Source organism: Salmo trutta, chromosome 32, assembly GCF_901001165.1.
Source record: "Salmo trutta chromosome 32, fSalTru1.1, whole genome shotgun sequence".
Classification (NCBI taxonomy): domain Eukaryota; kingdom Metazoa; phylum Chordata; class Actinopteri; order Salmoniformes; family Salmonidae; genus Salmo; species Salmo trutta.
Genome location: NC_042988.1, coordinates 11,140,376 through 11,153,722, shown reverse-complemented (window position 1 = coordinate 11,153,722; position 13,347 = coordinate 11,140,376). Strand labels below are relative to the sequence as shown.

Sequence of the window (13,347 nt, the reverse complement as noted above, 5' to 3'; positions counted from 1 at the left end):
CTCACAAATACAAGTAGCGATGAAGTCAATCTCTCCTCCACTTTGAGCCAGGGGAGATTGACATGCATATTACTAATTTTAGCTTTCTGTGTATATCCAAGGGCCAGCTGTGCTGCCCTTTTCTAAGCCAATTGCAATTTTCCTAAGTCCCTCTTTGTGGCATCTGACCACATGACTGAACAGTAAATCCAGGTGCAACAAAACTAGGGCCCGCAGGACCTGCCTTGTTGATAGTGGTCTTAAGAAGGCAGAACAACGCTTTAATATGGACAGCCTTCTCCCCATCTTAGCTACTGTTGTATCAATATGTTTTGACCTTGATAGTTTACAATCCAGGGTTACTCCAAGCCTTTGATGACCAGTGAGGAGCAACAGGGAGGTGAAGGCCCTCAGCAGCTTCTACACCAGGGGTATTCCACTCTTCCCCTACGAGGTTCGGTTTTCTGTTCTACCTGGGGCGGGGACTTTGAAGCAACACAAACATAGGCACAGACACATGCATATACATACACACTATACATACACATAGATTTAGTACTGTAGATATGTGGTAGTGGTGGAGTAGGGGCCTGAGGGCACACAGTGTGTTGTGAATGTATTGATGTATTGTAATGTTTTAAAAAATTGTATGAACTGTCTTAATTTTGCTGGACCCCAGGAAGAGTACCTGCTGCCTTGGCAGCAGCTAATGGGTATCCATAATACATACGAATAATTAAGTGCACCCACAGGTCTAAATCAGTCCCTCATTAGAGGGCAACAATTTAAAAATGCAGTGGAACTGGCTTCGAAGTCCAGAGTCGAGTTTGAGGGTTCGACACCTTCTCTGAGTAGAGCACGACTTGGGAAGCCTGCAGGGGGCACCGTCAGGCTCTGGAAGGAGACCTGGTCATTGTCAACAGCGAGAAGGAGCAGGTACAGTCTAAGATATATATATATATATATATATATAAATAAAATCTTAAAACAAAGATCTATGCAGACAGTACTCCTTTTTCTTTATTTTCCTGATATAGTCACCTGTTGTAGTGTCCTGGGGTAAGGAAATATTTTTGTCTTTAAATCTCTTCAGCTCTTGAGCATACTATTGTTTTCCAAGGACGTTCTTGCAGAGAGGGTTGGCAGCATCAGTTCCTCTTCACTTCACAGGATTGTTCTCACTGATTCATAGAGAGGGTACGTGGATCTGGGTGGGTCAAACTCCCTTAGATTAAGTGCTTATGATCAGTTGATCACTATCTATAATAGCTTATGCTTGACTATTACAGAAAACCATTTGGCCAAAGCCATATATTTCAAATAAATATATGTCTCAGAGTTTGCAATAAAAGTCTGACTGTTAAATCTTGTTCTTTTACGTTTTTTCCGGTGGCCGGGGTTTTTCAAGGTTGTGGCTGTATCCTCAGGATGACTGTCTGAAACACAACCCACGGGGAGAGGACTGTCTTCCACTGGCAGATTTGTCCTGCCTCAATGCTGAAAAGAGCATATGCAAAATGCCAAGTTTTTTCTAATAGTGTTGTGGGAGTCTAAACCTTTGCATAGCAAGCACATTTTCTAAATTAGTATTCTGTTCATTTGGAAATGAGTAAACTGTGCACACTTCAAGAATCATGATTTGTCAATGCTCATGTCAGAGATAGATTGAAGTACAATGGCACTGCAGATCTAGAATGAGATTCTATATGATTGGCACAAAGTACTGTAACATCCAATGAATGAATGCAATAAATATACTGAACAAAAATATAAACGCAACATGCAACAATATCAAATATTTTACTGAGTTACAGTTCATATAAGGAAATCAGTCCATTGAACGAACATGCTCAATGGGTGACATGTCTGAGTGTGCAGGCTTCCAGAAATTGTGTTCATGTCCTTGTTACATGGGGCTGTGCATTATCATGCTGAAACATGAGGTGATGGCGGCGGATGAATGGCACAACAATTTTATTTATTTCACCTTTATTTAACCAGGTAGGCCAGTTGAGAACAAGTTCTCATTTACAACTGTGACCTGGCCAGGATAAAGCACAGCAGTGCGACACAAACAACACAGAGTTACACATGGAATAAACAAACGTACAGCCAGTAACACAATAGAAAAGTCTATATACAGTGTGTTAAAATGAAGTAAGATTAGGGAGTTAAGGCAATAAATAATTAAAAATTAGCAATTAAACACTGGAGTGATAGAAGTACAGAAGATGAATGTGCAAGTAGAGATACTGGGGTGCAAAGGAGAAGAAGAAAAAAATAACAATATGGGGATGAGGTAGTTGGGTGGGCTATTTACAGATGGGCTATGTACATGTGCAATGATATGTAAGCTGCTCTGACAGCTGATGCTTAAAGTTAGTGAGGGAGATATGAGTCTCCAGCTTCAGTGATTTTTGCAATTTGTTCCAGTCATTGGCAGCAGAGAACTGGAAGGAAAGGCGGCCAAAGGAGGTGTTGGCTTTGGGGGTGACCAGTGAAATATACCTGTTGGAGTGCGTGCTACGGGTGGGTGCTGCTATGGTGACCAGTGAGCTGAAATAAGGCGGGGCTTTACCTAGCAAAGACTTATAGATGACCTGGAACCAGTGGATTTGGCGATGAATATGAAGTGAGGGCCAGCCAATGAGAACGTACAGGTTGCAGTGGTGGGTACTATATGGGGCTTTGGTGACAAAATGGATGGCACTGTGATAGACTGCATCCAATTTGCTGAGTACAGTGTTGGAGGCTATTTTGTAAATGACATCGCCGAAGTCAAGGATCGGTAGGATAGTCAGTTTTACGAGGGTATGTTTGGCAGCATGAGCGAAGGATTCTTTGTTGTGAAATAGGAAGCTGACTAGATTTAATTTTGGATTGGAGATGCTTGATGTGTCTGGAAGGAGAGTTTATAGTCTAACCAGACACCTAGGTATTTGTAGTTGTCCACATATTCTAAGTCAGAACTGTCTAGAGTAGTGATGCTGGATGGCGGGCAGGTGCGGGCAGAGATCGGTTGAAGAGCATGCATTTAGTTTTACTTGCATTTAAGAGCAGTTGGAGGCCACGGAAGAAGAGTTGTATGGCATTGAAGCTCGTCTGGAGGTTTGTTAAGTGTCTAAAGAAGGGCCAGAAGTATACAGAATGGTGTCGTCTGCGTAGAGGTGGATCAGAGAATCACCAGCAGCAAGAGCGACATCATTGATGTATACAGAGAAGAGAGTCTGCCCGAGAATTGAACCCTGTGGCACCCCCATAGAGACTGCCAGAGGTCTGGACAACAGGCCCTCCGATTTGACACACTGAACTCTGAGAAGTAGTTGGTGAACCAGGCGAGGCAGTCATTTGAGAAACCAAGGCTGTTGAGTCTGCCGATAAGACTGTGGGGATTGACAGAGTTGAAAGCCTTGGCCAGATCGATGAATACGGCTGCACAGTATTGTCTTATCGATGGCGGTTATGATATCGTTTAGGACCATGAGTGTGGCTGAGGTGCACTCATGACCAGCTCGGAAACCAGATTGCATAGCGGAGAAGGTACGGTGGGATTCGAAATGATCGGTGATCTGTTTGTTAACTTGGCTTTAGAAAGGCAGGGTAGGATAGATACAGGTCTGTAACAATGGATCTCAGGATCTCGTCACGGTATCTCTGCATTCAAATTGACATTGATAAAATACAATTGTGTTCATTATCCATAGGTTATGCCTGCCCATACCATAACCCCACTGCCACCACGTTGAAATCCGCAAACCGCTTTCCCACACAACGACATGCACGTGGTCTGTGGTTTGACTCAGTTGGCCTTACTGCCAAGTTCTCTAAAACGACATTGGAGGCAGCTTAGGATAGAGAAATTAACATTCAAGCCTCTGGCAACAGATCTGGTGGACATTCCTGCAGTCAGCATGCCAATTGCACGTTCTCTCATCTTGAGACATCTGTGGCATTGTGTTGTGTGACAAAACCACACATTTTAGAGTGGCCTTTTATTGTCCCCCAGCACAAGGTGCACCAGTGTAATGATCATGATGTTTAATCAGCTTCTTGATATGCCACACCTGTCAGGTGGATGGATTATCTTGGCAAAGGAAAATACTGACAGGGATGTAAACAAATTTGAGCACAACATTTGAGAGAAATAAGCATTTTGTGCATATGGAAAATTATTTTATTTCAGCTCATGGGACCAACACTTTACATGTTGCGTTCATATTTTTGTTCAGTGTATTTTGTCAGCTCTTTCAAACCTGTCAGGGGGCTGGTCAGAGCTATTACATTTTTATATTTATCCATTAAAAGCAAAGGGGTCGAGTCTCTGGGGAAACAATTATCTTTATGACATTTCCTCTCTGCTGTGTCCAGGCAAATGTTATGTGCAATTTATGACACCACTTATTTCAATATGAACAATTCACTTGTCTCGATCACTGGCACCATTACTGCTGAATAATTACAGTCAAATCTCTGTACACTGACTGGCCTCACACCGTTCTCTTTTTTTGACGCTTGCGGCCTCTTGCTGATGACGTTTTATTTAGGGGACGAAAGTTAGCTAGAATCGATAGCTAGCTACAAAGCTTCAAAATGTATATATTAATGTTTTACGCATTGTAGCTTTGGTTTAAAGTCCCAATCCCGCGTAGACTTCAAGTATCGTTTCGATCATTTGCAGTGAAATGTTGGTGACGTTAACTAATTGAATTAATCTAATCATTTACAGAGATAGCTTGTAGGAAATGATTAGCTAGCGAGCTTGTTTTGTTGCTAGCAAGAGTAATGGGAACAACAATGGGAAAAGGGGATACCTAGCCAGTTGCACAACAATGTATTCAACTGAAATGTGTCTTCCGCATAATATGGTAGTAATGTAACTAGTTAGTGATCCAGCTTAGCTAGCTATGCTGACATTGTTTTTTGAGTTGCCAAGATAGCTGTAGTTTTAGGGTAATTAGCTAATATGATTGTTCTTAGTAAAATTCATATTACTCAGTGTGTATCTCTGGTTGACGCTCCAAGTGAGAGAGGCTTCGAGATGTTGTGGTCATATCAGTTATCAGAGAGGAAGAAATAAAGCAGTAACTTACACTAGAAAATCTTTGACAATACCCAGTTTTGGTGTTTTTTTTAATAGACTAGCTACATACCGTCCTATAGAGCTCTAACCTGTGGTTGGTGTCTAAAGTCAGAGACAGCCAGGTAGAGCTGTGCAAAGATGGATGTCCAGTTGTCCATCAGCTTCCTGAGGGACAGACTGGGTGGGGCCATTGAGGAGGCAGTGCGTACAGCAGTGGAGTCTGTGCTGTGTGAGACTGTGCGTCTGTTAACCGGGCTCCAAGGGGACCAGCAGCATGGACTTTCCTCAGTGACCCAGAGGGACCAGGACACCCTGGGACTGAAGCAGAGGTTAGAGGCCCCCAGCGGGGGTGACTGGAGGGTGCAGGCTGGGTCTTCAGGGGCATTCTGTAACACAGGACCGAGGGGTAGTGGTGGGTGCGGCAACACTAAGAATCCAATGGGTCAGACTACTTGCTCAACCTTCCAAGCATCACGAAGGACCACTGTGGAGCCCCAACCCCAAGAGGTGGTGGAGGACTGTGCTGGACTGCCTGACCCGTTTGACCTTGTGTCGGCTGGGCCAGTGATGGTGGACTTTGAGGAGGGTCAGGGCATGGGGATCCCAGAGGAGTGGGAGCTGATGAACAGAGTGTACAAGACGGAGCACAATGAAGACATGGCCCTTATTGAAGGGGGCGGTACCACTCAATGTAAGTCCTGACTCAATGTAGTGAAAGATGGTTATGATGTAGTTTCACAGAGAAAAGGCAGCTTTAGTGAGAGCCTCTCTTGATGTCTTGACTTGCAGTATTTTCATGTAGCCTCGCAAGCTGCCTGATATCGCAAGCTTACATGAATGGTATATCCGTACAGTGAACCATTCATGTAAGCTTGCGAGATCTGGCGGCTTGCTAGGCTACCTCTCATGCGCTTCCTCATTGTCTCCTCTCTGCTAATGTTCAGTTGCAGAAGACCACAGGCTGCATGAAGGAGACCAGAGGACTGTGGCTGTGCCCCTGGAAGGAGAGATGGCTGCCAAGCCCCAGGACACATTGCACCCCTGTTTCAGCCCAGCCCACATCAAAATAGAGCGACCTGAGATAGAGAGATGCTGCATGGCTGAGGAGGCCCTTGCTCTGCATCTGCCTCATCCTGCTAATGTGAGTAAAGCACATCTACTCAGTCCTCAAACGCCGACCTCGCAATCTCATAAACAATATTAGGCACTAAATGTTCACTGACATAATGTGTGCCTCAGTCCTTATCTAAACCTGTCATTCTCAGAGTGGTGTGGAGGCCGGTGAGTTTGGGCAGGAGCAGGTGGAGGCTGGTCCACAGGACTTTGTAGGTCGCCTGCGCCTATGGCTGGAGCAGCTATGTCCTGAGGTGGTCCGGGAGTACGAGAGGGAGGGCTGTCTGTGTGAGCTGTCCCGCAGGAAGCTTATCAAGTTCTCTGTGTCCTTCATCGTGGAGGAGTTTGGATTGTGAGGAGCTGATTGTGTGTTTGGGCCGAGAAGGGATGTGACTGAGAGATTTTGCTCTTCTATTTAGACTCAATGTTTTGTGAGTGTTTCTGACGTTTAATCTCCTGTCCTTCTCTGCAGCTACCCTACCTCTGCTCAGAAGACCATGCTGGCAGAGCACATAGTGGAGCTCTTCCCAGGACTCAGGCTCTGTGCACCCTCTGCTGGCATCAATGGCATAGTGAGTTAGTAAATTGATTAGCGGTGTAAGATTCACATAATTCTCAGTTACTGAGTAGACGATTATGTCTTATCATTTTTTCTCCTTGTGTAGGAACACTTGTACGACCCTTTGTCCCGTACGGGTTACATTGAGACGCGCCTGCGCAACTCTCGACGCACCCTTGAAGACCACAAGAAGAAGTATGTGCTGAAGAGGCGTCGGCCAGAGCCAGGCCTGGCGGACCCTCCTGGACCTAGATCGGGGCCTGGGCTCCTGGAGAGACAGTCCAGCGAGGAGACCCAGAGGTGGATAGAGCTGATGAAGAGAACCAGGCCCCTGACCAGGAACCTGCCTGCCATCCACAGTGCTATGGACCTCACATTCAACGCACGCAGGAGGTGGATCAGCAACACACGGCCTAGTATGAGGGCTGTGTTGGCTGAGTACCCACGTTTTCTTGACGTTCCCGCCACGGTGAGTCCAGTCTTCATGGAGAAAGCTACGGATGCTCTCTAGACTAGAAAGGCCACAGATAAACTTGTATTAGGGTCATTCCATGTCATTTTAGCCAGATATGACACCCATCTCAAATTGTTATGAAATTGTTTCTGAAGTTAGAAACAGATAAGATCAGCATTCCTGCAACATTATTTTAATGAAATATAATTAGATTTCTGAGAAATTAAGCTAACTGATTGCACCCAAAATTGCCTTTATTTTAAAAATTTATAGGATTCATATAATATTCCATAAATATAGTACCTAACATCCAATTTGAACCCAACTTTGTTCTAACAATGAGTAAGATACTGTGTGAGGAATCAAAGAAGTGGTCAAAAGCCACTCACTGACCCCCCCCCCCCCCCCCCCACACCAATCCCAGCCCAACAAAGAGTATACAGTATCAGTTCTCTATGTCTGACGAGTAGTATGGAGCTGCTGCTCAGAGAATTGTTTCTTCATCCTATGTAATCTGCCCTCCATCCTACATCCCGATATTACCAGGTTTGACCACTAGAAGGTGCTGTTCCTGCTATTAGATGATAACCCCCCCCCTTCAATGTTAAAGGGATAGTTCACCCAAATTACAAAATTACACATTGGTTTCATTACCCTGTAAGCAGTCTATAGACAAGGTATGACATCAGCCAATTGTTTGGTTTTGTTTACCTGGCAAATGTTTAAAATGCAAACTTTTCAGCATCGGTGGCACAAATCCAATGCAAGTCAGTGGTACCTATTTTAGCATTTTTGCGTTTCATATCCAAATCATCTACAGGTAACTGCCAAAATAAAGGAAATACCAACATAAAGCGTCTTAATAGGGTGACCAGAACAGCTTCAATGCTTCTTGGCATAGATTCTGGAACTCTATTGTAGGTATGCGACACCATAATTAAAAAAAAATATATATATATATATTTTTTTAATTATGGTGTCGCATACCTCCAATAGAGTTCCAGAATCTATGCCAAGAAGCATTGAAGCTGTTTTATATATATATATTACCTTTTTATTTAACTAGGCAAGTCAGTTAAGAACAAATTCTTATTTTCAATGACGGCCTAGGAACAGTGGGTTGACTGCCTTGTTCAGGGGCAGAACAGCAGCTCGGGGATTCGATCTTGCAACCTTTCGGTTACTAGTCCAACGCTCTAACCACTAGGCTACCTGCCGCCCCAAATGGTGGTGGAAAACGCTGTCTCAGACGCCGCTCCAGAATCACCCATAAGTGTTCAATTGGGTTACGATCTGGTGACTGACATGGCCATGGCATATGGTTTACATCGTTTTCATGCTCATCAAACCATTCGTGCCCTGTGGATGGGGGCATTGTCATCCTATGGGGGCTTATCCATGGTAGCCAAAATAATGGCCTGACCAGTATTTTTATATATGACCCTAAACTTGATGGGATGTTTGTTGCTTTATTAACTCAAAAACCACACCTATGTGGAAGTACCTGCTGTCAATAGACTTTGTATCCCTCGTTTACTCAAGTGTTTCCATTATTTTGACACTTACCGGTATAAGTAACATCATTGAGTTACAAAATAAATGTTAAAATACTTGAGGCTGATTTTGAACATGAAGCGTGAAAATGCTAATATAGGTACCATTGACTTGAATTAGATTTTTGCCACAAATGCTTAAAAGTTAGCATTTGAAACAGTGGCCAACAACCAAAGCATGGGTTGCTGTCATACATTGTCTGTTGACTGCTTACAGGGTAAGGATACCAATATAATTTTGTAATTTGGGAACTGTTCCTTTTAACATTGAGTTTGGGGGGTGGGGAGCTTCTAAACAATGTTTTAAACATAATAGCAGGAACAGCACCATCTATTGGTCAACCTGGTAATATCAGGACATAGGATGGGACATAAACATAACTTCAATGACAAATTTCTCTGAACAGGGGGATAGAAAACGTCACTAAATTCACTGAGAACACATTAGATAGGATGAAGAAACAATACTCTGTTCCGCAGCTCCATACTACTTGTCAAACACAGAGAACTGATACTATATACTCATTGTTGGGGTGGGATTGTCGTGGTGGGTCCGTGTGTGGCTTTTGACTATTCCTTTGGATTCCTCATGTCTATTTATTGAATGTTATATGAATCCTATAAATTCAAATGGCCAATTTGGATGCGATCAGTTACCTTAATTTCTCAGAGATCAAATTATATTTAAACAAAATAATGTTGCAGGAATGATAATCGACTAAGTGTATTATTGGGATCTGAAGGTGTTTGTTTGTTCAGATTGACCTGGAGTTTGAGAGGATGTTCCCAGGTAAAGGCCACTCCTTCCTGGCCCAGTGGTCGTCGTTCGTGTTGCCCAGGGTGTACCAGATCGCAGAGTGTGAAAAACACCCGGACATCTCTGCACTTCTCCAACTGGCTGCCACACAGCAAGGAGGTCAGGGGTTAACTACACTGAACAAAAATATAAACGCAACATGTAAAGTGTTGGTCCCATGTTTCAAGAGCTGAAATATGAAATCCCAGAAATGTTCCATATGCGGTTTATTTCGCTCAACTTTTATGCACAGATTTGTTTATATCCCAGTTAGTGAGCATTTCTCCTTTGCCAAGATAATCCATCCACCTGACAAGTGTGACATATCAAGAAGCTGATTAAACAGCATGATCATTACACAGGCACACCTTGTGCTGGGGACAATAAAAGGCCACTTTAAAATGTGCAGTTTTGTCACACAACACAATGTCTCAAGTTTTGATGGAGCCAAGCTGACTACAGGAATGTCCACCAGAGCTGTTGCCAGAGAATTTAATGTTAATTTCTCTACCGTAAGCTGCTTCCAATGTCGTTTTAGAGAATTTGGCAGTACGTCCAACCGGCCTCACAACCGCAGACCATGTGTAGCCACACCAGTCCAAGACCTCCACATCTTTTTTTACCTGTGGGATCATTTGGTTGGGGTGCTGAGGAGTATTTCTGTCTAAAACTAATTCTGATTGGCTGGGCCTGGCTCCATAGATTAGGGCCTAATACGATTTTCAATTGACTGATTTCTTTATATGAACTGTAACTCAGTAAAATATTTGAAGTTGTTGCATGTTGCGTTTCTTTTTTTTATTCAGTATACACGGAATAGACACTTTACAGTGAACCTCCTAATCAGCCATTGACAGACTGACTGGAAATTAACTGTATGATTTACTCAGTGGTTAGAGTAATTGGAGAGTAGATTGCTGTGTTTTAAGTTTTTTTTAATGCTAAGTTTCACATTTGTTCCCCACTGATTCCTCTGCAGACTCCTACACCCTGACTATGCTGAAGGTCCTGATCTATGTACTAACATCAACAAACACCAGTAGAGCCTCCTTACCCTCCAGGAGCAGTGTCAGGCAGGTCATTCGGTATCTGGTGGACATTGTACCGGTGAGCAACACAGTATTTTTCTTCCTGGTCAGACTGAGCAGTGAACCCAGACATTTCCTCATTGCCATATAGATTAAGTTTGTGAACTAGTGGAATTTTAGAAGGAAATGTTTGGCAACTTTAGAAGGAAAGGTAACAATGACATTTTGAAAGAATCCCCTTGAAAGACCTTTCCTCCTTTGTTCCTCTACAGATAGACACCATGGTGTCCTCCTTATTCTGTGACCGTACCTCCTTGGAGGGCCCAGAGTCTGTGTCCCACGCTCAGCCCTACATATTGAGCGTGGGGCCCCTGGAGGCCCCTGGCCGGCAGCTTTGCATCGTGTTCCCTGTTGATAGGATTGCAATCCCCCTGCCTCAGGAGGGCCTGAGCAATGCACTGGACAAGCTTTTCAAGCTTCTGCGTGTGTTTGAACTGGGGTACCCAGATCAGCTAGCCTCCCTGTATGGCTTCCTTGAGCACCTGTATGGGCTGGAGATGACCCCACAAGATAACCATGACTCCCCCAGTGGCAAGGGGTCAAAAGTGCTTGAACTTTTATCACGGCTCCACATGCCCTCCTGACAGAAGGCATAGGTCTACACAAGAATTGAACTTGCCCCACAGACTTACCTTTTATTTTTTTGATTGATATTTTATTATAGCCATCCTTTACTATGTTCTGGATTTGCCCCAAAATTAAAGTATGTCGGACTGAACACTGGTGTTATACCTTCATTATACCGTACCAGTCAAAAGTTTGGACACACCTACTCATTCAAGGGTTTTTCTTTATTTTTACTATTTTCTACATTGTAGAATAATAGTGAATACATCAAAACTATGAAATAACACGTATGGCATCATGTAGTAAGGAATTTCTTTCCTTAATGCATTTGAGCCAATCAGTTGTGTTGTAGGGGTGGTATACAGAAGATATACCTACTTGGTAAAATACGTGAATCAGGCCTTCATGGTCAAATTGCTGCAAAGAAACCAGTACTAAAGGACACCAATAAGGAGAAGAGACTTGCTTGTGCCAAGAAACACGAGCAATGGCCATTAGACCGGTGGAATTCTGTCCTTTGGTCTGATGAGTCCGAAGTTGAGATTTTTGGTTCCAACCGCCGTCTGTAGGTGAACAGATGATCTCTGCATGTGTGGTTCCCACCGTGAAACATGGAGGTGGTGTGGTGGTGCTTTGCTGGTGACACTGTCAGTGATTTATTTAGAATTCAAGGCACACTTAACCAGCATGGCTACCACAGCATTCTGCAGCGATACAAGGGCTATTTGACCAAGAAGGAGAGTGATGTAGTGCTGCATCAGATGACCTGGCCTCCACAATCACCGACCTCAACTCAATTGAGATGGTTTGGGATGAGTTGGACCGCAGACTGAAGAAAAAGCAGCCAACAAGTGCTCAGCATATGTGGGAACTCCTTGAAGACTGTTGGAAAATCTTTCCTCATGAAGCTGGTTGAGAGAATGCCAAGAGTGTGCAAAGCTGTCAAGGCAAAGGGTGGCTACTTTGAAGAATATAAAATAAACTTCCCTGTGGCTCAGTTGGTAGAGCATGGTGTGTGCAACGCCAGGGTTGTGGGTTTGATTCCCACGGGGGGCCAGTACCAAAAAAATGTTTTTAAAAAAATGCATGAAATAAAATGTATGCATTCACTACTGTATGTCGCTTTGGATAAGAGCGTCTGCTAAATGACTAAAATGTAAATGTTAACAAATCCAAAAATATTTTAACATTTTTTTTGGGTTACTACATGATTCCATATGTGTTATTTCATAGTTTTTAAGTCTTCACCATTATTCTACAATGTAGAAAATAGTAAAAAGAAAGTCAAACCCTTGAGTGAGTAGGTGTTTCCAAACTTTCACTGGTACTGTATATTCACTGAGTTTCTCATTGACAATGCAAATACTTGCATAAAACTAACATCTTGTATGAATTTTCTGTGTGGGGAAATTATACTGTATTTTGTACTTTAGGATACCTGTTCAGTTTTTGCTCAATTGCTTTAGTATTTAACTTGCTCATGATACTGTTGTGGTTTACTTTTTTTAAAAAATATCTATGTTTCACTGTCCAATATTTTAATATGTGAAATACTGGTGAGGATTGTAATGGTATCATTTTCTGTCCTGTCAACACATTTAAGTAATGCATGACTAAGTGATATGTTCTTTGTGAAGTCTATGTTCAATCGGTGGCAGCAGTCTAGTATGACCTCGTTTGAACCTGCCTATGGGCCATCACTTCACCAGGTGAAGCCAGTGAGGGAGGAGTGCCCAGCTCAAATCGAACAACAATCTGCGCCATTCCCTTATGTTGTCAACAAGGCAGCATAATCCATCGTTCAGAAACATCTCTTTTCCATAAAATATATGTTCACATTTTCAAACTAGTTTCATGTGGAAGGCAGATACGTTGTCAAAAGCAATCACTTTTGCAATTGAAAACAGAATCCTACTCATTACTCCACGTGCTGACCTACGTCACTTTTGTTTTGCGCCTGTTTTGAGCCGATTTATATTGAACAGAAATATAAACGCAACATGTGCAGTGTTGGTTTCATGAGCTGAATTTTTCCATATGCACAAAAAGCTTCACAAATTTTGTGAGCAAATTTGTTTACATCCCTGTTAATGAACATCTGGCTTCTTCACCTCTGGGGTCTGAGACCAGCCACCGGGACAACTGATGAAACAGGAGT

General features: G+C 43.1%; 1 protein-coding gene across 1 annotated transcript; it reads left to right on the top strand.

Annotated features, from left to right (window-relative positions):
- Positions 1-4,524: 4,524 nt before the first annotated feature.
- On the top strand, positions 4,525-11,398 carry LOC115171060 (uncharacterized). Its single transcript, XM_029727531.1, has 8 exons — positions 4,525-5,750; positions 6,004-6,200; positions 6,325-6,524; positions 6,645-6,744; positions 6,838-7,200; positions 9,498-9,654; positions 10,514-10,641; positions 10,835-11,398. The coding sequence occupies exons 1-8, from the start codon at positions 5,198-5,200 to the stop codon at positions 11,204-11,206; spliced, it is 2,070 nt and encodes a 689-aa protein (XP_029583391.1). The 5' UTR covers positions 4,525-5,197; the 3' UTR covers positions 11,207-11,398.
- The last annotated feature ends 1,949 nt before the right edge of the window (positions 11,399-13,347 follow it).